Here is a 26,864-nt window from a genome sequence, read left to right on the forward strand (position 1 = left end):
TCAAATGACTTAGATTTAATCATCGGAAGCAAACTAAATGGAAAGCTTACAATAGAGAAGAATTACATGTCAGTGCCTTTTGCAAACTGAGCCAGAACAGAAAGGGACTGGAGGCCGCCCTTCAACCTGATCCCTTCCAAACAAAGATGTCCAGTGTCCTGGGCACTCTGGCTCAGGAAAGGGGGAGGCGCTGCTGGTTCTCAGTGTTGAGGTCATCCTGTGCACCACTCACTCCTGGCCAGCATCAGGCGCCCCGCCTTGCCGGCTCTGGTCATCACCCTTCTTTTTGTGACCAGATACGATGTCATCAATGCGCAGCAGCAGGACAGCCGTCTAGGAGAAAACACAACCCAGAGGTTGGCACATAATGGAAGAAGGGGCTTGTGGTCTGCCAGCACTACATAGTCCCTGCCATCAACCTGAACCCTGCCTTCTACCAATCCTGAGTGTAAGACGCAGTTCGCCCTAAGCAGGGGATGCAGCTTGTGCTCCTTTATTCTGCTGTTCTATATGACAAAGGTTGGGGAGACGGAATTCCTTGGGAGTCTTTGCAGGATACTCTCTCTGCTTTTTCAATGTCCTATCCTCCAATGAAACCACATGCACATGTCTTACGGAGCCTCACCTCTACTGCTGTCTTGTATGTTTGTAGCTTCACTGCCAGGGGCTCCCATATGCCCAGTTCTTTCATGTCCACCAAGGTACCTGTTTCACCATTTACACCCCAGGTCTCACAGTTCTCCTGGGTGTGCTTGGCCTGCAGTTGAAAACAAGCAAATCCAGTTAAAAAAAAAAAAAAAAAAAAAAAAAAAAAAAAAAAAAAAAAACTGGGACAAGTAGCAGGGAACACTAGATAAAAAACAAACTGGCATCAAAGGGATGAGGTGTAACAGCAATGAAAGCAAACATTAAAAGCAAAGATTTTAAGGCAACAAACTAAAGGGGCAAACTTGAATAGAATAAATAGATGAGAACCATCAGCCAAACACAGCCTTCCCTCAGCAAAGCAATAGCATAGAGGGGAACTCACCCGGAGGGAGGTAAGTAGGCGGATGGTGTGGGCCCCACAGTTCTGGATCAGGGTCCGAGGGATGACTTCTAGGGCCTGGGCAACAGCCCTGTATGGCCACTGTTCCACACCAGTCATAGCCTTGGATTTTTCTGTCAAGGCATGAGCCACAGCCATCTCAGAGGCTCCACCCCCTGGCACAAGCTGAGGGTCCAGGAGAATGTTGCGGCACACTTGCATGGCATCCTGGAGGTTGCGCTCTACTTCCTTGGGAAAGCAAACAGACAGTATGAGGTCAAAGCTTGTTGAATCAGAGCCATCAAAAGCACAAAAGGACTTCTGACTGCTAAGGTTAGTAAACTCCCAGGAGGGTAACTAGAAAAGATCTTCTAAGTAGTACTGGCCAAGGCAGCTGCTAATTACCCAGGAAGAATGTATCACTAATCCATGACTTCAAGAGGGTCAAGGGTTGCATCACCTAACTATGAAGTCAGGTCTCCAGCGTGCTACACAGCACTACGCTTTGCCTCCCTAGCAGCATCCTTTAGCAGGCTGCATAGTGTACTGAAATGTTCTCATGGAGTAGGGATGTGCCTTTGAGAGAATTACTTTTGCTCATCGAGGAAACAAAACAGTATTTATAATTTTAATTTTTAAAAAATAAAACAGCAGTAATTCTGAGAAGGAAATGAAATTGCACTCAGTATAGAATTGTACAAAAGTTTTGGATCGCTCTTGCATAAAAATGTGAATGTGGACCTGCTGTGCTGGATCAACTGGCAAAGTTTTCTTCCTGCAAGGCAGGGCCGCTGTCTGTGGCTCCAGGATGCTTTCTGGTCCCCTGGACACTCCCAAGTGGAATGACCTCTTTCATCCAACCATACTTCCTTGCCAGACTCACCGAGAGGATCTCTTTACTGGCTCCTCTGAGGAGAATTGTGCAGGCCTTAGGGTCTTTGCAATCAGTGATGAATGTAAAATATTCATCTCCAATTTTCTTGATTTCCAACAGGCCAGCTCCTGTCCCAACATCATCTTCTCTCAGTTCCTCTGGTCGGCTGACTATCCGGGCTCCACAGGCTCTATTGGAGGGAGAGTGGGGAAAAATGGACATTTTACATATCTCCCTAGTCCCTAGAATCTGTGTCTGGCAACTGGGACAAAGCTACATTATCAGAGGCATCATTTGAGAAGTCTCAGCTACCCGGTGAAAAAGATTTGGAAAAATATTCAAGCAAAGTTTCCTTAAATGAATAATGCACTTGATCTTAGCCAAAAGACCGAGAGCGATGAATAATGCATAATTAAATAAACCATGCATGCTGAAAGTAAACAGTCATTATTGTAACCAAATACTAGCACTTGGAACAATGAGTTCTTACACTTAGAATGTATATATCAACCAATGGTCGTGTCTAGATAGAACCCATCCCACACTCCTCAACTGGGTTCTGAGGTCAATAACAGGACATCAGTCAAGCAAGAAACAAGGTGAATTAACTACCTGAGTATGAGCGCATCAATTTTAATGAACATACAGCCTAACTTCTTATCACTCTTTTCTCCAAACTCAAGGGTAAATACGAAGCCCAAAGCCATCTCAAGGCAAGCAGGAGTATGACATTCAGTTTAATCTGTTGGTGTATTATGTGATGCCAGGACAGGTTTATCCGCTTCTTGATGGATTAGAATTAAAAGTGGATGGTGTCTGAGTGTAGACAGAGAGGCAAACATAACCTAGAGTTCAAGTACCAGTAGCAGAGGATCGAATCACAGAAATGGATGATTGTGTTGTATTTTGAACCAGTTAGAACAGACTATTCTGGAAACTCATTTACAATCACCATGACAATAAAGAACTGTTTGACAAGTAGTTATTTAGAGACGTAATGGGTACTTGTACCTAGGTAGCGATTACAGCTAAGCACAGGCTGCTCACTAATGGTTAGGGGCAGTATAGAAGAGACTTGTGCAGTGGATAATTGCTGGATTAGAGGACTTCTGAAGAGGGCAGACAGTTAAACCCAGGTTATTTCCACCTGTTGTATTGTATCCTATCTTAAACCTTTTCAGCTAATGACTACATTATACAGTCAAAAAAAGAAAAGGAAACACAGGGAAGGCTCTTATTCTTCTCTGGCTTACTCACCTAGCAATGCGATTATTGTCTGTCTTCCGGACTCTACGGATAGCTGTGATATTGGCCCTCATGAGGTAGTGTTGAGCTAAATCTGCAAATGCAACAGTAGAGGTGTCAAGCAAAATGCCAGAAATCTTCAGTTCTGAACTGGATTTATCATTAAAATATACCATCACAAAAATCAATGTCTACGTCAACACAAAAAAATTTACTCAGGGACCAGCATCACAGATGGGCATCAGTTCAAGCCCTGTCTGATCCACTTCTAATCCAGCTCTCTGCTAATGCACCTGAGAAAGCAATGGAGGGTGGCCTAAAGTGTTTGGGTTCTTGCACCCAAATGGGAGACCTAGAAAACATTTGAGAGTTTCGGACCAGCCCAGCTAAGAGAGTGAATCAGCAGAGGCAGATTTCTCTCTCTGCTTCTTCCTCTCTGGAATTATGCCTTTCAAATAAAATATATAAATTCACCCACCCTCTTCCATTCCAAAAGTAGGGTGAAAAATGGATGCAGTTCTACCTGAGATGCCCTTTTCTGTGATGACCACGTCGGGCTTCAGTTGGATAATGTCCTCACAGAGCTGCTGGATGTATTCTTCCTCCATTTGAAGAATCCGGGTGAAGTCTTCCTCTCGTGTAATTTCAATGTCAGTCTGTGTGTGGTTGAGTAAGTTAAAAAAGCCCCTGCCCCGCTGAAGCCCTTAATGGTCACCCCAATTTTCACTGGGAACTCAAATACCCCAAAAAGTATGAGTCAAGAGTAACGATAAATCTGTGACTTCAAACCTCTGCCAAGTCCATTTCACTCCAGTTATCACCCAGTTTAACTCCTTCATTAAATCATAAAGCAACTGGAACAGAAAGTCACACCGCCATCAGTGACGAGCTTGGCCTTTCTAAGGTCTCTGATCATCCAGTCAGTAATAACCCTGTTCTGTCAGTGTGAATGGAAATTCTGGGTCTTTACATTATCTCTGATGAAGTTCTTGTTCCAATTTCTCAAGAAGCAAGACTCAATGACTACGCCTCACAGCAGGGACAGAAGGTTTCAGGCTGGTGTGCTCTTTAAAGCTGGTGCAACTATTTGGTCTGGCCTCACCAAGTCAATTACTGGTAGAACTCAAAATTTGGGGCCCGGCAGCTTGGCCTAGTGGCGGTTAAAAGTCCTCGCCTTGAACACGCCCAGGATCCCATATGGGCACCGGTTCTAATCCTGGCAGCTCCACTTCCCATCCAGCTCCCTGCTTGTGGCCTGCGAAAGCAGTGGAGGACGGCCCAAAGATTTGGGACACTGCACCCGCGTGGGAGGCCCGGAAGAGGTTCCAGTTTCCCGGCTTCGGATTGGCGCAGCACTGGCCATTGTGGTCACTTGGGGAGTGAACCATTGGACAGAGGATCTTCCTCTGTCTCTCCTCCTCTCTGTATATCTGACTTTGTAACAAAAATAAATCTATCTTAAAAAAAAAAACTCAAAATTTGGTAAATCTATAGGAGGCCTATTTTTAAAGTTGATAATTCTGTATGGTCTGTGCCAGTCCAGATAATTAAAAAATAATTAAAAAAATCTAGCTAAGACAGTAAGGCTAGATCTTCTGATACATTTCCAGAATGTGTCCCTAACCTGACCTTGGGTTCTTGGAAAGCCATAAAAGGGCGTGAGAGTACCAATTGTGAGAGAATAATTCATTCTGCGGTGAGATCTTGCCTTTCATTATAGCGCAAACAATAAGCCAATTGCTCCAAACTGGTTTCTGAAGGACTCGTTCGCTTGCTTCAGTTGTTCACTACCAGACAGGATGCAGCTCTTACTGACTGGCTAGTTTTAAGGTACATGATGCTTGAACTGATCGGGTGTCCTTGTTCTGCACCCATACAATTGACTGGATAATTTGTATGGTACATTAATGTAAGCTTGGTTGCTTGAATGATTCATATCATTAACCAGTGCTCTTAGTTGACTGGATGATACAGTCAACTAATTGCTTGACCCATGGAACATAGCTGGTGGGGGCTGTTCCTCCCTTCTGTAATTGGCAGACTGGGACAGTCCACCGGCTGGCTAGCTGCTGAACAGACTACTGAGCTTCAAAGAGTCTACCTCCGGCTCATTTCTGGGATAGATTTGGTCAACTCACAACTGGCCCAGGAACACTGTTACATGGCCTTTGGAAGAGAAAGTATTCCTCATTCCTACTTTAGAGCCTTGTGAATTCCTGCCCTATGAAATTCCTCCTTTAGGACTTTCTGCACTTCTGCTCCCTCATCTATACAACTGAGTCGGTAACAACTATTTCAAAAAGACTGTTTCTAGGAGTCAGAGACAATACTCAGAAAGGGCAGTAAATAGTAGAGAATAACCATGCAATAATGCCATCTTGAGGCTCTTGTTCACATTAGCAGTCAAATTCTTATAGTCACCAAAGGAACAGGACTAGGAACCTTACCTGGCTTTCTCCTTTCTTATATTCCAAGGAAGAATCCAACAGCACAATGCGAGGGTTCTTGATATAACGTCGCATTCGTGGATGGGTCACATCCTTGTTAATCATAACTCCACGTAAGACACAGGAGTCTTCAATGATGCCCCCAGGTATCTGGAAAAAAAAAAGAAGATTCACTTTAATCCATAACAAGGAAGAGGCTAGGGTAGTGTCTTTAATCCCTCTCCTCAGATAGTCACACAAGTTTTCGAAGTACCTTTCTTCCACCAAAGCTTTAAAATAAAAGGTTGCACCCTTGCAATCACATTTTTCATTCTGCATAGGAAGTATACCAATCTTTGACCATGATATTAAATTTGAAAATTAGCAAAGATCCACCGAAATTCAGTGATTTAAGATTTAGAAGGGCTTAAGTCTCTTCTACTTCACATTTCACAAACATTTGGCTTGTGGCTCCACCTAATGGCCAAAGCCTTTATGTATTAAAATTCAGCACAGAGGGCCAGGCGTTATAGCATAGTGGTTAAAAGTCCTCGCCTTAAATCCGTTGGGATCCCATACGGGTCCCGGTTCTAATCCCGGCGGCTCCACTTCCCATCCAGCTCCCTGCTTGTGGCCTGGGAAAGCAGTCAAGGATGGCCCAAAGCCTTGGGTTCCTGCACCCATGTGGGAGACCTGGAAGAGCTCCTGGCTTCTGATTGGCTCAGTTCTAGCCGTTGCGGCCGCTTGAGGAGTGAACCATCGGACGGAGGATCTTCCTCTGTCTCTCCTCCTCTCTGTATATCTGCCTTTGCAATGACAGTAAATAAATCTTAAAAAAAAAATAAAATAAAATAAAATTTTTTTTTCAGTATAGAGATGGGCTGGTTCACTCCTCAAGTGAACCAAGTTGATGCAAAGCTGGAAGCCAGGAGCTTCCTACAAGTTTTCCACAGGGTTGCAGGGTCCCAAGGCCCTGGGCCGTCCTCTACTGCTTTACCAGGCCATAGCCAGGGATGCCAAAAGGAAGTAAAGCAGCGAGGACACAAACCTATGGGATAGTGGCACTTGGAAGACGAGGATTTTAGCTAATGATTCATCACGCAAGGGCCCTCTAGGGCCACAATAGTACTATAGCTAAGTTATACTATTCAGGTTTTTGTTTTCCAAACAAGTGCAATTTTCCCCAGGTATAAAAATTATCTTGCTTTGCGCCCAAAGCAGTGGCCTAGTGGCTAAAGTCCTCACCTTGAACACACCAGAATCCCATATGGATGCCGGTTCTAATCCCGGCAGCTCCACTTCCCATCCAGCTCCCTGTTTGTGGCCTGGGAAAGCAGTCAAGGAAGGCCCAATGCTTTGGGCTCCTGCAACCGTGGAGACCTGGAGGAAGTTCCTGGCTCCTGGCTTTGGACTGTCCTAGCACCGGCTGTTGCGGTCACTTGGGGAGTGAACCATCGGACAGAGGATCTTCCTCTCTGTCTCTCCTCCTCTCTGTATATTTGACTTTGTAATAAAAACAAATAAGTCTTTAAAATAACCTTGCTTTGATTCAGAATCCCTGAAGATTTTACCTTTTCCACTTTTGCGTATTTTTTGATGTCAATCTCCTTTCGACCATTCTCCTCAAACTGTACCGTCTTGACAGCATCCAGGGCAATGTTGCATGCCAAGGAGGACCACCGACTGATTGTTTTGGTAGTAATCGAGCTGTTGATGATGTTCAACATCATATCACGGTTGTTGACATCCACAGGAGTACTGCAGAAAAGCAAAGCATGATAACGTGCTCAGCCGGCATCTTGGATATTGAATGGAGTCCCTGACCCCTATCTCAGAGGCTGTAATAGTGGGACAAGGGCAGAATGAGCAGCAGCGCACAATTTGGAAGGAAACTAAAAGGGTACCAGGAGGTCATCTTAGCCACACCCCTCCCTTTCAGCAAGATTACAACTCGCTTCTAGAAGGTATCATAATTTCCTGAACCTGACAAATGCTTATACTGCAGCTTTTCCAAATTTAGGTGAAGACACATTTTGTGATGAAATCTATTCTGAATTAGCCACTTTTCAGTATTCCTGTTAATACCAACTAATTTGTTCTAACACACTTTTAACACCAGATTCCTTTTCTTTTTAGCACCTTAGTTTATATGTACATTGTAGTTTTGCTTTTTAAAAATGTATTTTAAGGTTTGGCACAGGGTTCAACTGGCTGGTCCTCCCCTTGCAAGGGCTGGGCTCTACTGTGGGTGCCAGTTCATGTCCAGGTTGTTCCACTCGCCATCCAGCTCCCCGATTGTGGCCTGGGAAGGCTGCAGAGGATAGCTCAGGTCTAGGTGTTACAGTTACTTGGTGAGTGAACCAGTGGATAGAAGATCTTTCTGTCTCTTCTCTTTTAGAAATTTGCCTTTCCAAAAATATATTTAAAAAATTATATTTTTTAGAAAGTTGAGAAGATCTTCCATTCGAGGATTCACTCCCAAAGTAGCTGTAATGGCCAGAGCTGAACTGATCTGAAACCAGGAGCTTCTTCTAGGTCTCCCATATGGGCCCCAAGGTTTTGGGCCATCCTCCACTGCTTTCCCAGGGCATAAGCAGGAAGCCAGATGGGAAACAGGACTGCTGGGACATGAACTGGCACCCATATGGAGTCCTGGTGTGTGCAAAGCAAGGACTGTAGCTGCTAGGCTATTGCACTGGGCCCTCCAATAAAAATCTGAAAGCAGAAATCTTATTTGAAAAGCAGAGAGAGAGAGAGAGAGAGAGAGAGAGAGAGAGAGAGAGAAAGAAATGGAAGATCTTCTACCTGCTAGTCCACACACAAATCACTGTAAAGGCTAGCGTTGGTCCAGGCCAAAAGCAAGCACCAAAACCACACTTTAAACTATGCACCTTCACAACCTTGAGCAAAAAAGCTAACACATTCTGCTAGTACTAATTCTGTATCTTTTGATTTTACTGGTTTTTAATCCCACAGCACTTGATCATACATGATGGCAGGATAATTCTCAAATTACTGTTATAGAACTATTTTCCTCTCTTCTAGATTTCAAAATTTTGAGAAGTAGGTCTATTTCACTAGGCAATGCTTAGCACAAACACCAGCAAACAGTATGAAACCAGAATAATTTTGAAGAACTGGTCTTAATAGCTTCTTTTGTTTTTTAAAGACTAACTTATTTTTATTGGAAGGCAGATTTACAGACAGAAGGAGATACATCTTCCATCTGTTGGTTCACTTCCCAAATGGCCACAATGGCCAGAGCTGAGCAGATCTGAAGCCAGGAGCCAAGAGCTTCTTCCGGGTTTCCCACCTGAGTGCAGGGTCCCAAGGTTTTGAAACAGCAGGATCCTCTACTGCTTTCCCAGGTCACAAGCAGGGTGCTGGATGGGAAGTGGAGCAGCCAGGACATAAACTGGCACCCACATAGAATGCTGGCACTTGGAGGTGGAAGATTAGTCGAGTCAACGTGCAAGAAGCATTAACTCTTTCTATATATGGTTCTTTGCCTATTTTGGATCGTCTTCATTTTGTTTTTGTCTTTCTCACAAAACGTCCCAAGGGTACAATCTACTGCTCATACATGTGCCCAGCCTTCCCCTATTACCTAGGAACCAATCAGCCAGTTTTGCACATTGTCCATATTTGACACTGCACATTTCTTGCCCCGCCATACCTTATTTTCTTTAGCGTGTTGACCATATCATCCAGGGCTTTGCGGTAAGCACTGATTACCACCGTAGGGTGCATCTGCTGCTCCAGGAAGTGCTCAGCCACAGACAGCATCTCTCCCGCTGAGAAAGGAGACAAGTGCTATGGTCATTCCGAGAAGCATGTGCACAGCAAGGCAGATTCGTTTTGCCTCTAAAAAATACCATCAATTCTCCCCTAAAATAGACCTTCCTAGGAGATATGCCATTTAGCTATGAATATTTCCAACACATAAACACAGCTTGCTTCTAAAAAGTTTAAAGTGACTCTCAAAATACACAAACCTGCCAAAGTTCGCAAGCATACCCTTTAGCATGTGCTAAAACGGACATGAGTGATGTGCTAAGTGAGAAGATGTTTCTAGGGGTGGCCAAGTTTTGTTTTGTTTCTGCTTAAAGACATGCACTTCTAAAATATTTGACCTATATTTAACCTACCTAATATTTCCAAGTGATTCAACCAAGCTACGTAACTGGAAAGCTTTGTCTACCGAAAAGGATCAAAAAGCACATGAAATCCTTCCTCTTCTCAACTTCCCAAGTTTTTCTTTCAGTTACAGAACTAGCCATATATGCTTCTCAATTCTCAAGACAATTGCATCTAAAGATGTCATAAATTATCTTTCTTAAGAAAAACAAATCTGAAAAGCAGAATTAAAGAGAGACAGAGAAGGAAAGATAAAAAATAATCCGTCTTCTGGTTTACTCCCCAAATAGTTCCAAGCCCAGAGCTAGGACAGACGGGAGCTGGGAGCCAAGATCTTGTCCCAAGTCTCGCACGTAATTTTCTGCTTTCCTAGTGCATTAGCAGGGAGCTGGATTAAAGTGGAACAACTGACACTCTCACCAGTGCTCATAGGGGATGCCAACACAATAGCCCCAATTAGTTTTTTTTAAGACTCAAATTTTTACTCAACTTACCATAAAAAAAAAAAAAAAAAAAGGCATAATAGCCAGGACCTTCATCTTGGTTCCTCATATTTATCCCAAGTACCTGGACCATCTTCTAATTGTTAATAGGGAGCTGAATTGGAAGTAGAACAGCCAGAACCCAAACCAGTACCCACTTAGGATGCTGGTGCTGCAGGTAGTATGTTAACCTACTTGACCACAGTGCTAGCTCCCAACTTACCATTCAAAAATTTAGATTTCATTTTGAAACTACAAAGCATGTATCCCAACATTATAAAGACATCCCTTAAAGAATCAATATAGAAAAAAATGGTCTTCCATCTCTTGCTTCACTAAACAAATTTCTAAAAGTCAGAACTGGAAGTGTCCTGTGTCATGGTAGAAGCATTCAAATATTCGTCATTTTGTACTGTAGCCAAGGATGCACCCAACAGCAAGAAGCTGGACTGGAATTGGGCATCTCCAGCAGTCTCTATCTATTGTGCCAAATGCCCATCCAAAGAGTTCTCATTTTTTTTAAAAGGATTTATTTATTTTTATTGGAAAGGCAGAGTTACAGAGAGAATGAGAGACAGAAATATATTCTGTCTGCTGGTTCACTCCTTAAGTAGCCAGAGACTTTTTTCTAGGTCTCCCACATGGGTGCAGGGTCCCAAGGCTTTGGGCTATCTTTTCCTGCTTTCCCAGGCCACAGGCAAGGAATAGAATGGGAAGTGGTGTGGGCGGAGGGGGGGGGAATACAAACCAACACTCATATGGGATACTGGCAGATGCCAAGGCTAGGACCTTAACCACTAGGCTACTGCACAAGGCCTAAGAATTCTCACTTCTAACAATATGTTACTATCTTGTATTTTTTTTTTTTAAGATTTATTTAGTTAGTGAAAAACTGGGTAAATAGAGACTCTAAGGTGGACTATGTCAATCAGTGCATTCTGTAGTGACTTTATCATGCCTGAAATGGCGAGATTAGCAGCAATTCATAACTGTTGAACTATCAAAGCCGCTTGAGCAAGATCCTTGGGGCATGCCCCACAACAGGGACCCCAGGTACTGAAAAAGAAGAGAAGGTAGAAATAATAGTGTTGGGAAAAAAACACGACTCGCAAGATGGCCGACATAGGAGGAAGACTGTGAGAGAGCTCACAGAGAGGGCTAGAACGCGACAAAAGTGTAAGTGGAGCAGCATAGACCTACAGGGAGAAGAACGTGAAGTTCCCTGGACAGTGTGGAACCAAAAAAATCCACACAACTCGGAAGAGCAACCAGGGAAAAACAAAACAAAGGGCAGGGAAGACGACTTTCCGCTCCTGACCTGCTGAGTCACCTTTGAGTGCAGACCGACCCGCAGACGCTGTGGCCGTGAGGACCGGCGGTGATTGGGACCTGCTGGCATCTGCTCACCCTGGTTACCAGGACCCACCAGGACCTGCGCCCGCTGCGGACACCAGGACCCTGAGTCATCGGGACCCACCGGCATCCACCCACCCTGGTCGCCAAGCCCCGCTGGGACCGCTGCAGCCTCCAGGTTCCATCCGCCTACACCTGCAGGGACCAGCAACGGACGCAGTAGCCGGGAGACGCACCCGCAGCGAGGGTTCCCACCAGAGGAAGAGGCAGACTGCAAGAACCTGAGGTTTGAGTGAGTTGGGTGGGGACAGTGGTGGGTTGGAGGCTTTGGGAGTTGGCCCCCCAGGGGCATGCACAGAGCCTGAACACAATTGGTGCTCGTCTCCCCGCCCCTCCCCCCCCCCCCCGAGATTCCAGCGTCTAGAGACACTGGGCGAGTGCCTTGAAACTGCCAAAACTGTGTCTGGGAGAAAGGCAAAAGGCACACTGAATACTCCCCCGTGCCTTTGCGGTCTGGCACTCAGCTGGGCGGTGCTATCCCACAGGAACCCAAGCACGCCTCTGGGCTGGGCAGTCCCGTGCTAGCGCTGGGGCGGTCAGTCCCCTGCAAGCGCTGGGGTGGGCGGGCCTGCGCAGGAGGCGCTTCCAGAGAGCACCTGGAACACCCCACGCTCTATAGTCCCGTGCTTGGGAGACGCACCAGGAGAGCACTGCGGACCCGCGTGCAAGAGGCGTTCCCAGAGAGCACCTGGAACCTCCACGCCCTGCAGTCCCTGGCACTGGGGACACACCGAGAAAGCACCTAGAATCCTCCGAGCCCTGTGATCCCGCGCACAGGGGGCGCGCACAGAGAGTGCCTTCACTCCCCCACGCCCTGTGGTAGCATACCTGTAGGGGACGAGCTGAGAGTGCGCTTTGAATCCGCTGGGCCCTGGAAGTGGCGCCCTGAGGTCCAGTGTTCTGGAGACGCACCAAAAGTGCCTTGAAAATTTCCACACCCTGCTACTCCACGCCTGCAGACTCCGATCTCTACAGGATAGTGCTTGGAGACCCCTCAGCACACTGGTGCCTAGGTCTCTCAAAAAAGAAACACTAACACAATGGGAAGAAATACCAGAAAAGGTAATGATCCAGATGAGAGTGCCAACACCCTACCAATAAAGGATCGAAAGCCAATGTCTATTTCGGAGATGCGAGATGAAGACATAGAAGATCTACCAGACAAGGAATTAAAAAAAATAATGTTAAAATATGTCAGAGACAATGAGAAGAATTGGGAGGACTTCAAGAACCACATAGCCTCAGAAATACAACAAATGAAAAGTAAAATCCTTGACTTAGAGCACAAAATTGAGAGCCTAACCAACAGAACAAATACAGCAGAAGAGAGGATCTCTGAAACGGAAGACACACAAAACGAACATACCCAGTTCATTAAACAGCTGGAGACAAGTCTGAACAAAGCCAATAAGACCATACAAGAAATGAAAGACAACCTCAGAAAATCAAATATTAGGATTATTGGCCTTCCTGAAGGAGCGGAAAAAGAGTCAGGAATGCAAATGGTGCTCGACGAAATTATACAGGAAAACTTTCAAAACACTTGGAACATGAACCCAGCCCAAATCCAGGACGGTCAGAGGACTCCCAGCAGATATGACCCAAAGCGATCTTCACCCAGACATATGGTGCTCAAGTTCCACTCCAACGAAGACAAAGAAAGAATCCTAAGACAAGTACAAAGCAGAGAAAAGATCACATACCGGGGAAAACCAATCAGGATCACTGCTGACTTCTCTGAAGAGACTTTACAAGCAAGAAGAGAATGGACAAAGATCTTCCAAATCCTGAATCAGAACAACTGTCAACCAAGAATACTGTACCCAGCAAAGATCTCATTCGTATTTGAGAACGAAATCAAATACTTTCACAGCAAAGAGAAATTAGAAGAATATGCCAGCACAAAACCAGCTCTACAAAATCTCCTTAGAAATGCACTAAATCCAGAAAAAAAGGAGGTGAATCATAAGCAAAGATGGCAAACAGGAAGATCTCCCCACTAAAGTCCACACAAGGAAGGGCAATTACACAGATATCAACACCCACAAAAACAAGTATGGTAGGGCAAAATCACAACCTCTCAATTTTAACTCTTAACACGAATGGCCTGAACTCACCAATCAAGAGGCATAGATTAACAGAATGGATTATCAAACAGCACCCAACTATCTGTTGCCTACAAGAGACACATCTAACCAGAAGAGATTCGAAGAAGCTGAAAGTGAAAGGTTGGAAACAGATATTTCATGCCAATGGACGAGAAAAAAAGGCTGGGGTAGCTGTCTTAATTTCAGATGATGTGGACTTCAATCTGACACACATCAAAAAGGACAGGGAAGGACATTATATATTGGTGAAGGGACTGATCCATCAGGAAGTAATTACCATTGTGAACACATATGCACCAAATTCAAACGCACCTAGCTACGTGAAGCAATTACTCACGGACTTAAGGGGAGACATAGATATACACACAATAATAGTGGGTGATCTTAACACCCCACTAACAACAATAGACAGATCAACAAAACAAAAACTCAACAAAGAAACAACAGAGCTCATACAAACAATAGAACAACTGGACTTGGTTGACATTTATAGAATTTTTTACCGTAAGGCCACAGATTATACATTTTTTTCAGCAGTGCATGGCACTTTCTCCAGGATCGACCACATGATAGGACACAAGGCAAACCTAAATAACTTCAAAAAGATAGGAATCATACCATGTACCCTCTCAGACCACCACGGAATGAAGCTGGAAATCAGCAATTCAAAATGCCCCAGGAAATACAGAAACTCTTGGAGGCTGAACAATATGCTATTAAACAAACAATGGATCAGAGAAGAAATTAAAGATGAGATCAAAAAATTTATGGAAACCAATGAAAACTCTGACACAACATTCCAAAATTTGTGGGACACTGCCAAAGCAGTGCTACGGGGTAAACTCATCGCAATTGGAGCTCATGTCAAGGCCCAAGAGAGGCGCCAAATACAGGAACTAAACACACACCTCCAGGAATTGGAAAAACAACAGCAGAAGAGCCCCACACACAATAGGAAACAAGAAATCATCAAAACAAGGGAGGAAATCAACCAGATAGAAATAAAAAAAAACCATACACAAAATCAATGAATCAAAAAGCTGGTTTTTGAGAAGATAAACAAGATAGACACCCCACTGGCCCGACTGACAAAGAAAAAACAAGAGAAGGCAAGAATTAACAGCATCAAAGATGAAAAAGGCAGCATAACAACAGACACCGCATCCATTAAGGCCATAATTAGAAATTACTACAAAGCACTGTACTCCAACAAATCAGAAGACCACCAAGAAATGGAAAAGTTCTTAGACTTCTACCACCTGCCAAAACTTAGCCCAGAGGCAACAAACGACCTGAACAAACCCATAACTGAAGTAGAGATTGAATCAGTGATTAAAGACCTCCCAACAAAGAAAAGCCCAGGCCCAGACGGCTTCACTACAGAATTCTACAAAACATTCCGAACAGAACTGACCCCAATCCTCTACAAACTCTTCAAAACAATAGAAAAAGAGGCAACCCTTCCAAACTCGTTCTATGAAGCCAACATTACCTTAATCCCAAAACCAGACAGAGAACTAACAGAGAAGGAAAACTACAGACCTATCTCTTTGATGAACATTGATGCTAAGATTCTCAACAAAATCCTAGCCAACAGAATTCAAAAACACATCAGACAGATCGTTCATCCAGATCAAGTAGGATTCATCCCTGGAATGCAGGGATGGTTCAACATTCGGAAATCCATAAATGTGATACACCACATCCAAAAACTGAAAAACAAGAATCACAGGATAGTATCAATAGATGCAGAAAAAGCTTTCGACAAAATCCAACACCACTTCCTACTAAAAACCCTAACCAAGGTAGGCATAGATGGAAAAATCCACAACATAATTAAAGCCATATATGAAAAACCCAACACCAGCATCATACTGAATGGAGAAAAGCTGGAACCCTTCCCACTGAGATCTGGAACAAGACAGGGATGTCCACTTTCTCCACTACTATTCAACATAGTCCTAGAGGTACTCGCTGAGGCCATAAGACAAGAAAAAGAAATCAGAGGAATCCAAATGGGAAATGAAGAAGTCAAACTCTCACTATATGCAGATGATATGATTCTTTATGTAGAAGAGCCAAGACACTCAATACAGAGACTGCTAGAACTTGTATGAGAGTTTGGTAGAGTGGCAGGGTACAAAATTAATGAACAAAAATCAACAGCCATAGTGTATGCGAACAGCCCCAAGATGGAAAAAGACTTAACCAGCAAGATACCATTCAAAATAACAGAGAAAAGTATGAAATATCTGGGAATAAATCTAACCAAAAATGTAGGAGACTTATTTGAAGAAAACTACAAACTACTTAAAAAAGAAATTGAACAAGACCTCAAAAGATGGAGTAACATCCCATGCTCCTGGATAGGTAAAATCAATATCATTAAAATGTCTATACTGCCAAAAGCAATAAATACATTCAACACAATCCCAATCAAATTGCCCAAAACATTCTTCATGGAACTGGAAACAATGATCCAAAGGTTCATCTGGAAGCACAAAAAACCACGGATAGCTAGAACCATCCTGAAGAACAGGAAGTTAGCAGGGGGAATCACAGTTCCAGACCTCTGGACATACTATAGGGCAGTGGTTATCAAAACAGCGTGGTACTGGCACAAAGATAGAGAGGAAGATCAATGGAGCAGAATAGAAACACCAGAAGGAAACCCACACAGATACAGCCAAATAATCTTTGACAAAAAGACAAACGACAATCCAGGCAAATGGGAAGGTCTGTTCAATAAATGCTGTTGGGACAACTGGTTAATAGCCTGCAGAAACAAAAAAAAAGACCCACATCTCTCACCATACACTAAGATCAGATCTAAATGGATAACAGATCTAAACCTACATCCAGAAACCTTCAAACTTTTGGAAGAAAATGTTGGAAACACACTGGAACACTTAGGGGTAGGCCCTCACTTCCTAAAAAAGACTCCAAATGCAGTAGAAATCGAGACCAAAATAAACAATTGGGACCTCATCAAACTAAGAAGCTTCTGTACAGCTAGAGAAACAATCAACAAAGTAAAAAGGCAACCCACAGAATGGGAGAAGATCTTCGCACACGACATAGGTGATAGAGGGCTGATCTCCAGAATATACAAAGAACTACAAAACAACCAAAATGTCAAAACAAACAAGCCACTCAAGAAATGGGCACGGGAAATGGGCAAACACTTCACAAAGGAACAAACCCAAATGGCAAATAAACATATGAAAAAATGCTCAAGCTCCCTGGCAATAAGGGAAATCCAAATTAAAACATCAATGAGGTACCACCTGACGCCAGTAAGACTGGCCCACATGAATAAAAGCACCAACAACACTTGTTGGCGAGGTTGCGGGGAAAAGGGATCCCTACTCCACTGCTGGTGGGGCTGCAGGCTGGTACAGCCTCTATGGAAATCAGTATGGAGAATATTCAAACAACTCAAATTCAACATACCGTATGATCCAGCAATAGCACTCCTAGGAATATATCCAGAACAACTGTTTTATGAGAAACCAACATGCACTCCTATGCTCATAGCAACACAATCAGTAATTGCAAAAACATGGAAGCAACCAAAATGCCCATCAACAGAGGATTGGATAAGAAAGCTATGGTTCATCTACTCCATGGAATACTACTCAGCTATTAAAAAAAACAAAATGCAGTTCTTTGTGGCCAAATGGGCCAAACTGGAAACCATAATGCTAAGGGAAATGAGCCAATCCCAAAAGGTTAAATACCACATGTTTGCCTTAATTTAAGATGATATGATGTTATGTATAACATGTTATGTTTTGAATGTTATATGTTGTGTATAAACTAAAATTGAAGTATAGGTGAGGTGGTCCCAGAAGGTGGCTGGGAACTCGCATTTACTTTTAACATATTGGTTACTCATTACTATGTCAATTAATTCCATAATGATGTAAATTTTTGCAAAAGATGGTATGTTGGAGCTTTCAATTGACTGGGATGATACTCTGCTGGCTCTGTCTTCAGACCAGAGAGGGTATACCTAAGAAGCCGTTGAACTTGACTGGACAATAGGATGCTGGACTCTATGTTTGGTATACGCTTGCAATGGGGGAATCTCAACTGAACTTGAGCTGTGGTTATGCAACAAGGTGGAGGAATCCACCATGGTGGGAGGGTTTGGGGAGGGGTGGGGAGAACCCAAGTATCTATGTAACTGTGTCACATAATACAATGTAATTAATGAAGTTAAATAATAAATAATCAAAAAAAAAAAAAGAAATAATAGTGTTGGGCCCGGAGGCGTCGCCTAGCAGCTAAAGTCCTTGCCTTGAAAGCCCCGGGATCCCATATGGGCACCGGTTCTAATCCCGGCAGCTCCACTTCCCATCCAGCTCCCTGCTTGTGGCCTGGGAAAGCAGTTGAGGACGGCCCAATGCATTGGGACACTGCACCCGCGTGGGAGACCCGGAAGAGGTTCCTGGTTCCCGGCTTTGGATCGGCACAGCACCGGCCCGTTGTGGCTCACTTGGGGAGTAAATCATCGGACGGAAGATCTTCCTCTCTGTCTCTCCTCCTCTGTGTATATCTGACTTTGTAATAAAAATAAATAAATCTTTAAAAAAAAATAAAATGAATAAATCTAAAAACAAACAAACAAAAAAAGAAATAATAGTGTTACCCACTTTGTTGTAGCCCCTGAGTCTTTGTGCCCTAATTAACCACGTAAAGATTGTCAAAATTAAAAAGATTTATTTATACTGGAAAGTCTGATATACTGAGAAAAGAGAGGAAGATCTTCCGTCCATTGATTCACTCTTCAAGTGGATGCAATGGCCAGACTTGGGCCAATCCAAAGTCAGGAACCAGGAGCCTCCTTCAGGTCTCTGAGTACAGGGTCCCAAGGATTTGGGCCATCCTCAACTGTTTTCCCAGGTCACCAACAGGGAGTTGGACAGGAAGTGGGGCTGCTGGGATTAGAACCAATGCTCTTATGGGATCCCAACGGGTATAAAGCAAGGACTTTAGTCACCAGGCTACAGTGCTGGGCCCTTTACTACAGTTTTACTTTTAATTAAATGAATGCTTTTAGGAAAACTTCACCATCAACTTGAAACTTATAAGAGCCAAGTTCTCAAAACTGGTCCTTCTCATCTAACAGAATGTGCAAAGATAAGTCATTAAACTTCTACTCTGGAAGTTTGTCATTTCCAAGATTTCATCTTAATCATCCACCTGCTAGAATTGTATGCCTGCATGCATATGGGAGTACTTGGGATCCAGTTTCCTGAGATCAGATCAGAGCATGGCTCAAGCACTTGAGCTCCTGCCACCCACATTGGAAACTGAGATGAAGCTTCTGCCTCAGTCTAGCCCAGCCTCAGCTACTGTGGTCATCTGGAGAGTGAACAAACGAACTAAAAATCTGTTAATACAGAACACTGTCTTTCTTTTTTTTTTTTACTACATATGTATTTTTATTACTTACATATATTTGGCTATTTAATTTAAAAACTAGTAATATGAAAAAACCTTAGTTTATGGTTCAGTTTGTATCTTTTTTTTTCCCATTAATTACAATGTATTACGCGATACAATTTCATAGGTACTGGATTCTCCCCTCTTCACCCCAAACCCTCCCCCCGCCGTGGATTCCTCCATCCTGATGTACAACCACAGCTCAAGTTCCGCTGGGATTCCCTCATTGCAAGCATATACCATACAGAGTCCAGCATCCCATTGTCCAAATTCAACGGCCTCTTAGGGAGGCCCTCTCAGGTCCGAAGGCAGAGCCAGCAGAGTGTCATCCCGATCAACTAGAAGCTCCAACATATCATCAGCAACAACCCAGGTATGATGAGGCTGGTGCAGAGTCCACTGACTGATATAGACCATCATAGCGTCTCCCCTTGTCCAGTATTTCGCTGCCAACATATAACTGAGGTGGTTGACTGATCTATTCCATCTTCCGTTTTTTCTTGGTTAATGTTCTGATTCCTCCATTATGATTAAGGGAGTCCCCAAAGAAACTTTGAGGTAGAACACTGTCTTTCAAATGAATAAAACAAGCAAACCTTAATCTGTATCTGTAACCCTGAAATAAATACTTGTGGCATTTTCATGTACTTAGATACAATGACAAAAAAAAAAAAAAAAAAAAAAAAAAAAAAGAAAAAAAAAAAAAAAGAAAAAAAGTCATATGTCCTATGTTCTTGCACCTTCTATTCATGATCTCACTATTTGGCTGCCAATACAGGGTTAAAGGGTTATCTAGCATTCCTAAGTGCAGAAAGGCTATGATCTGTCTTATGGAGAGAACTTGCCAGGTAAACTTTGCTTAGGAATAAGTTGTATTGTTATAAGATCCAAGTTCATTAGCTAATTAAAGAAAAAATGTTATACAATAAGGTACATATTCATTGGTAAAATGGTGATTGCAGGCTGGCATCGAGGTGTAGTGAGTTAAGCCACCTGCTGTGGTGCCAGCATCTCATATGAACACAGGTTCAAGCCCTAGCTGCTAATGGTATGGAAAGGTAATGGAAGATGGCCCCAGAGGTTGGGTTCCTGCAGCTGTGGCAGAGATCCAGAGGAAGATCCTGGTTCCTGGATCTGCTTTCCCATCTGGGGAACAAACCAGTGGAAGGAAGATCTCTGTCCTCCCCTTTCTCCAACGCTTTCAAAATAAACAAATAAAATCTTACATCCTAGTCAGAAACAATACATAGAAAACACAGCAGTTACCTAAACATGTTCGTGGATTGGTAACAGAATTTCCTTCTGAAAATGCAGCATTATTTTACCTACAACATTATTATTCTCTTACCAAGAATAATTACTGATGTGGTCCCATCTCCAACTTCTTCATCCTGGGTCCGGCTAATTTCAATCATAGACTTGGCTGCAGGATGCTGGACTTGAATCTAATAGAACACAAGTAGATTATCACAGAATCAATACTACTCAAGTATCATTTATCCAGTTCTGGATAGTTTGTTTCTTGTTTTTTTTTTTTAAAGCAAAATACCTTACCATTGTGTCCTTAAAAATGTATTTATTCGGCCCGGCGGCTAAAGTCCTCACCTTGGACGCGCCGGGATCCCATACGGGCGCCGGTTCTAATCCCGGCAGCTCCACTTCCATCCAGCTCCCTGCTTGTGGCCTGGGAAAGCAGTTGAGGACGGCCCAATGCATTGGGACACTGCACCCGCGTGGGAGACCTGGAGGAGGTTCCAGGTTCCCGGCATCGGATCGGCGCGCACCGGCCCGTTGCGGCTCACTTGGGGAGTGAATCATCGGATGGAAGATCTTCCTCTCTGTATATCTGACTTTGTAATAAAAATCAATAGGGCCCGGCGGCATGGCCTAGCGGCTAAAGTCCTCGCTTGAAAGCCCCGGGATCCCACATGGGCGCCGGTTCTGGTCCCGGCAGCTCCACTTCCCATCCAGCTCCCTGCTTGTGGCCTGGGAAGGCAGTTGAGGACGGCCCAATGCATTGGGACACTGCACCCGCGTGGGAGACCCGGAGGAGATTCCTGGTTCCCGGCTTCAGATCGGCGCGCACCGGCCCGTTGCGGCTCACTTGGGGAGTGAATCATCGGATGGAGGATCTTCCTCTCTGTCTCTCCTCCTCTGTGTATATCTGGCTGTAATAAAATGAATAAATCTTTAAAAAAAAAAAAAAATAAATAAATAAAAATCAATAAATCTTTAAAAAAAAAAGTATTTATTTTTCTTGGAAAGGTAGACGAGGAGGAGACAGAGAAAGGTCTTGCATCCAACCACTAGCCAAAACCACTCCCCAAACAGCCAAAACTGAAAAAGCTGAGCTGATCCAAAGGCAGGAGCAAGGAGTTTCTTCTGGGTTTCCCATGCAAGCGCAGGGTCCCAAGGCCTTGGGCTGTCCTTGACTGCTTTCCCAGGCCACAAGCAGGGACCTGGATGGAAAATGGAGCATCTAGGACATGAACTGGTGTTCATCTGGGATTCCCGAAGTGCAAGGCGAGGACTTTAGCCACTAGACTAATGTGCCAGGCACAAGAGTTTCTTACTTCTATACACACTTCCTTCTTCATTGTTTTAAAATACACTGGAAGACTAAAATGGTCTTTAAAATATTTCTTTTCGTTAAAAGATTTATTTTCATTACAAAGTCAGATATACAGAAAGAAAGATCGTTCGTCCGATGTTTCACTCCCCAAGTGACTGCAATTGCAAGTGCTGCACCAATCCGAAGCCAGGAGCCAGGAACCTCTTCCAGGTCTCCCATGTGGGTACAGGATCCCAAAACTTTGGGCCGTCCTCAACTGCTTTCCCAGGCCACAAGCAGGGAGCTGGATGGGAAGTGGAGCTGCTGGGATTAGAATCAGCACCCATATGGGTTCCCAGGGCATTCAATGTGAGGACTTTAGCTGCTAGGTCACGGCACCAGGTCCTCTAAAATATTTCTAACTAGCCATTTTTCAAAACCATTTTTTATTGGGCGGGGGGGGGGGGGGAAGGCATATCATGCAAACAGCTTTTGGCTTGCTATGGAAGATGTTGTAGCATACCAGATGAATATTACACCTGGGACACCCAAATTTCAGAGTCTCTGGTGCAAATTTTGCTACTCTGCTTCTATTCTAGCTTCCTGCTAATGCCCTTGGCTGAGAGCAGATATTGCCTTAAGTACATGGATTCCTGCCATTTGGCTTTGGCCTGCCTATTGCAAACACTTGGGTAGTGAACCAGCAGATGGAAGATTATCTGTCTTTTCATCACTTCTGCCTTTCAAATAAAGTTGTTTTTTTTTTTTTAAAGAGGAATGTTATGTGATGATTAAGGTACAAATCAAGTTTATAAGTCCAAATACGCTGGCAATGTTCAGAAGCTAGATGAGAAAAAGGATTCTTCCCTAGACTTCCAAGAACATGGCCCTGCACTAATCTCCAGCCTTGGCGTAGGAGACATTTCTATTGACTTAAGCTAATCACATTTTGGCAATGCTATGGTAGCCTTAAGGAACTAATCAGGGGGAGGCATTATAACCTGGAGGAGTAAAGACACTCTCTGCTACACTGGCATCCCATAAAGGCGTTGGTTCAAGTCCCAGAATCCCACTTCCAATCCAGCTCCCTGTTAATGCACCTGGGAGAGCAATGGAGGATGGCCCAAGTCTATGGACCCCTGCACCCATGTGGGAGACCTGGAAGAAGCCCTGGACTTTGATCTGGCTCAGCCCTAGCTGTTGAGGTCATCTGCAAAATGAGTTAGTGGAACTGAAGAACTCACTCTTTCAAGTAAGTAAAATCAATCTCAAAAAGCAGAAGAAAAACCTGAAGACCACTGCCTGCAACGCGTGAGTGCAGGTTCAAGACTTACTGCCCCAGGGCCCGGCGGCGTGGCCTAGCGGCTAAAGTCCTCGCCTTGAAAGCCCCGGGATCCCACATGGGCGCCAGTTCTAATCCTGGCAGCTCCACTTCCCATCCAGCTCCCTGCTTGTGGCCTGGGAAAGCAGTCGAGGACGGCCCAAAGCTTTGGGACCCTGCACCCACGTGGGAGACCCGGAAGAGGTTCCAGGTCCCGGCATCAGATTGGCGCAGCACCGGCCCGCTGCGGCTCACCTGGGGAGTGAAACATCGGATGGAAGATCTTCCTCTCTGTCTCTCCTCCTCTGTATATCTGGCCTTCCACTAATAATAATAAAATCTTTAAAAAAAAAAAAAAAAAGACTTACTGCCCCAGTTCAATCCACCTCCATGCAACTATGCACCTGGGAACAGGAGTGCAAGATGGCCCAAGTGCTTCGACCTCTTGCATCCATTTAGGGTTCTGGGGTTCCAGGCCAGTTCCAGCTATTGTGGGCATTTGGAGAGTGAACCAGTGAACGCAAGATCTATTTCTCTCTCCCTTTCTAACTGCCTTTCAAATAAACAATCCTTGAACACACACAAAAAAACAAACTAACGTCCAAACATATACATTAATGGGTTCTTTACAAAACCAAAAGAATGAAAAAGAAAACAAACCTCTCGAAGAATGGCATTGCCATCATTGGTCATCACAATGCCACCCATAGGATCCAATAGCATCTGCAGAAAAAGCAAAGGTTACAATTAAAGTGACTTAGACAATGGAAAGGAAAAATTGATAACCTACATTTCCATAAGAGATGGATTTACCTTCATCATGGATTTGGGTCCCAAACATGTTCGAATGATATCTGCAATGGTCTAATGGAAGGGAAACAGAAGACAGTCAGCACAAATTAAAGGGCAGTGTAAATGTTCGGGAAAGGGGCAGAGTCAGTCGCCACGAGGGAAGTTCTAATGCAGGGTTGCAATCACTTGCTAGCTCATTTTTGGAGTCTCCCCTATCTGCAGGAAGATTTTCAGGAAAGATGCAGAAAAACAAAACAGAACAACCCAACAAACAAGGAAAGTGTACCCCATAGCTTTAGGTTCCCATCAATCCAAATCTTACTATTTTTTTGGCATGACAGTGGTCTGCACACCCCCATGTATCAGATCCAGGGGTAAGAAGCTATTTTATTCAGACATTTACTTATATTTAAGCAGGTTCTATAAAGGGCTCTAAAAATACAAAAGGGACTTAATAATCCCTTTCCTCAATAACAGTCTGGTATAGCAGATAAATGTAAATAGAACATAGTAAGACACACACCAATAGAACCATGCAAAGGTTTGTAAGAGATCATCAGGCCTACTTCAGAGCAGGAAGGCCTTTTTCCACCTATTATCACCAACTAAATGCCTGTAAAGAGTGAAAGTCATTTTTTTTCCTTTGATCATTGTGCATTATATTCATACACCTTGGAAAGTAGCAGAATTTGGTCCAAGTACTTGGACCCCTGCCACCCACATGGGAAAGCTGGTGGGAGTTCCAGGCTCTGGCTTCAGCGTGGCCAGCCCTGAGGACAGTGGCCACTTGGGCAGGGAACCAGCAGATGGAAGACCTCTCTTTCCTGTGCTGTCACTTTGCCTATTCAAAGAAGTTAAGAAAAAAATCTAGACTCACACTCACATGAAACTTCTATAAGTAAATACAGAAATGCTAAGGAAGTCAGCTGGAGGGCAGACTACTGCATGTACGGTAAGGATATGGTGCTACCTTGGCAGCATTGATGTTTCCAGACTGAACTTTTCTTCCGGATTCACGCTTTGTGTTCTGGCCTAAAATAAATAAAAACAAGTCAAGAAGTCCAACAGTACCCCTTGGTACACAAACTAGTTACTCCCCGACCTTAAAAACTGAGAATAAATACACAAAATTGACAGCATGTACACCCAACAAACCTTAGCAAATTGTACACTTCAAACTGTTCAAACAAACATATTCTTAAGGTTGCTAACCTTCTTCAACTCCTGGCGCACTAAGGGATAACCCACAACACTCCAGCTTCGCAATCTCCCAAGCTTCACCTAGTTACAGCAGGAATTCATCATGGCAGGTCTCTGGGTCAGCGAACTCATTGACATTAAGAGAAACGCAGCGACAATAAATAGCTCCTTCTCTAGAGAATCCACAGCTACGTTAGCAAACTCATAAAGGGTTAGCAACCCCAAGAAAGTACCAATTCCTGCTTTTGGTACTCAAGGAGAGTTCAGGGGTTCTTATTTTCCTGATTGGAGGAGAGGATCATACTTTGACAGTCCCAGTGTAATCACCAATAGTGCCTCCACCATGTGATGGGACCCCAATCTACAGATGAGAACACATTTAAGTGTCTCAGTCTGCAGGATGCGTTCTGATTGCTCCTTTATTGTAAGTGCTGACTACAGATTTTCCTAGGGAGCCCAACTGGTCACAACCACTAACGCCAGCGATTCCAGCCCAGCTTCACAGATGCCCGGCTCACGCAGGGCCAGTGGATGTCACCAACACAGCACCATGCTATTTCTCCCCTTTCCAAATCATACATTTCCCCAAAATTCAACTCGGTCATCTTTCAACCTAGTCCCATCAAACTCAAACATTCATTTAACACTTCTACCCAGGACCGTGTAACCAAAACCTTACAGGCACCTATGGTCCACCAGGAGAAAAAAAATTCGGAGGGGACAGAGGAATGGTTTTTCTTAGGCTGCTTTCTCAGGCAGAGAAAATGAATGAATCTCGGCACAGCGATCAGCCACGGAACACGGCAAGGAGGGGAACCTGGATGGTTCTGCAGACGGGGGGGGGGGAGAAGAGGACATGCCAAGTAGGGCAGTCAACGCAGGCAGGGATCCTCAGAAAGAAATGACTGGTGTTCCCAAAAGGCAAAGGCAAAGGCAATTCGGGGAGACAATGCAGAGAACTCAGGACAACACTACATCCTCTAAGACCTGTAAGAGAAGCAGGTCTTAAAAAAAAAAAAAAGTAAAATGATCAAAGATGCCGCCTTTGCCAGCCCTCCCCCCCCCCCCTTGAACGCTCAGGATCCCGTCAGGGAAACAAGACTTAAGCCCGCCACACAGGCGGACCCGCTTACACTCTGCAAACTGCCCGAGGTCACACCGCTACTTAAAGGATGAGCCAAAATAACAAAGGCCGAACTTCACAAAAAGAAAAGTCATCACTCATTCAACCACCAGGTGAAAATCCATGATGGGAAAGGGTGCAGGGGCGTGGAGCTGGGCCGGGGCTCGGGAACGCACGGCGGAGAGGGGGCTGCCCGGGACCCGAACACGTGAAAAGGCGACGAGGGGGCTAGGCGAGGGAACGGTCAGTTAGCGTTCGCGAAAACAGCACACGAGGCTGAGTCAACGAGAGAGGAGAGTGGAAGAAGGGGTTTCCAAAATGAAGACCACGACCGCAAGGCTCAGGGGCTGGGTCAGGGCGGAACCGGGCTGGGAAAGCAAGGGGTAAAAAAAAAAAAAGCTTGGCGGGAGCGGGCCGAAAACGGGGTCCCTTCCCCCAGCTTCCCCAGAACTCACTGAGAACAAGCACGGGACGATGGCCCATCATGGCGGCGCGATGCAGAGCCGGATACCCAGAGATGAGGGAACCGGCAGAACCTTCTGGAGAGAGAGAACCAGAGAGAAGCCGAGAAAACGCTGCCTCCTCAGGGCTTACACCTCAACCCGCTACTTCGCGGGTCGCCTCCAATCACCGCGTCTATTTCGTTGACTGACCCGAAAACGCACCAATCGACAATCTTAGCCCCGCCCCCTACGCAAGAACGGCAAGGCAAGC

The 26,864-nt window shown here is 44.4% G+C and overlaps 1 protein-coding gene across 1 annotated transcript; it reads right to left on the minus strand.

Annotated features, from left to right (window-relative positions):
- CCT3 (chaperonin containing TCP1 subunit 3) lies at window positions 1-26,780 on the minus strand. The gene is made up of 14 exons (XM_004589035.4): window positions 26,606-26,780; window positions 24,798-24,859; window positions 23,849-23,899; window positions 23,696-23,758; window positions 20,512-20,608; window positions 9,249-9,366; window positions 7,144-7,330; window positions 5,594-5,743; window positions 3,670-3,802; window positions 3,159-3,240; window positions 1,911-2,091; window positions 1,031-1,276; window positions 626-757; window positions 1-333 (listed from the first exon to the last, which is right to left on the minus strand). Exons 1-14 carry the CDS (start codon window positions 26,634-26,636, stop codon window positions 229-231), a joined length of 1,638 nt encoding a protein of 545 aa, XP_004589092.2. The 5' UTR covers window positions 26,637-26,780; the 3' UTR covers window positions 1-228.
- Window positions 26,781-26,864: the final 84 nt, after the last annotated feature.

The sequence above is a fragment of the Ochotona princeps genome, chromosome 2 (assembly GCF_030435755.1).
Source record: "Ochotona princeps isolate mOchPri1 chromosome 2, mOchPri1.hap1, whole genome shotgun sequence".
Taxonomy (NCBI): domain Eukaryota; kingdom Metazoa; phylum Chordata; class Mammalia; order Lagomorpha; family Ochotonidae; genus Ochotona; species Ochotona princeps.

Excerpts from the sequence above, each read along its gene's own strand:
- CCT3 (XM_004589035.4), bottom strand. The coding sequence starts at position 26,636 with ATGATGGGCCATCGTCCCGTGCTTGTTCTCA. Across the intron at positions 24,860-26,605 it reads TCGTCCCGTGCTTGTTCTCA|GCCAGAACACAAAGCGTGAA; the intron begins GTGAGTTCTGGG and ends TATTTATTTTAG. Across the intron at positions 758-1,030 it reads GCCTACTTACCTCCCTCCGG|GCCAAGCACACCCAGGAGAA; the intron begins GTGAGTTCCCCT and ends TTTCAACTGCAG.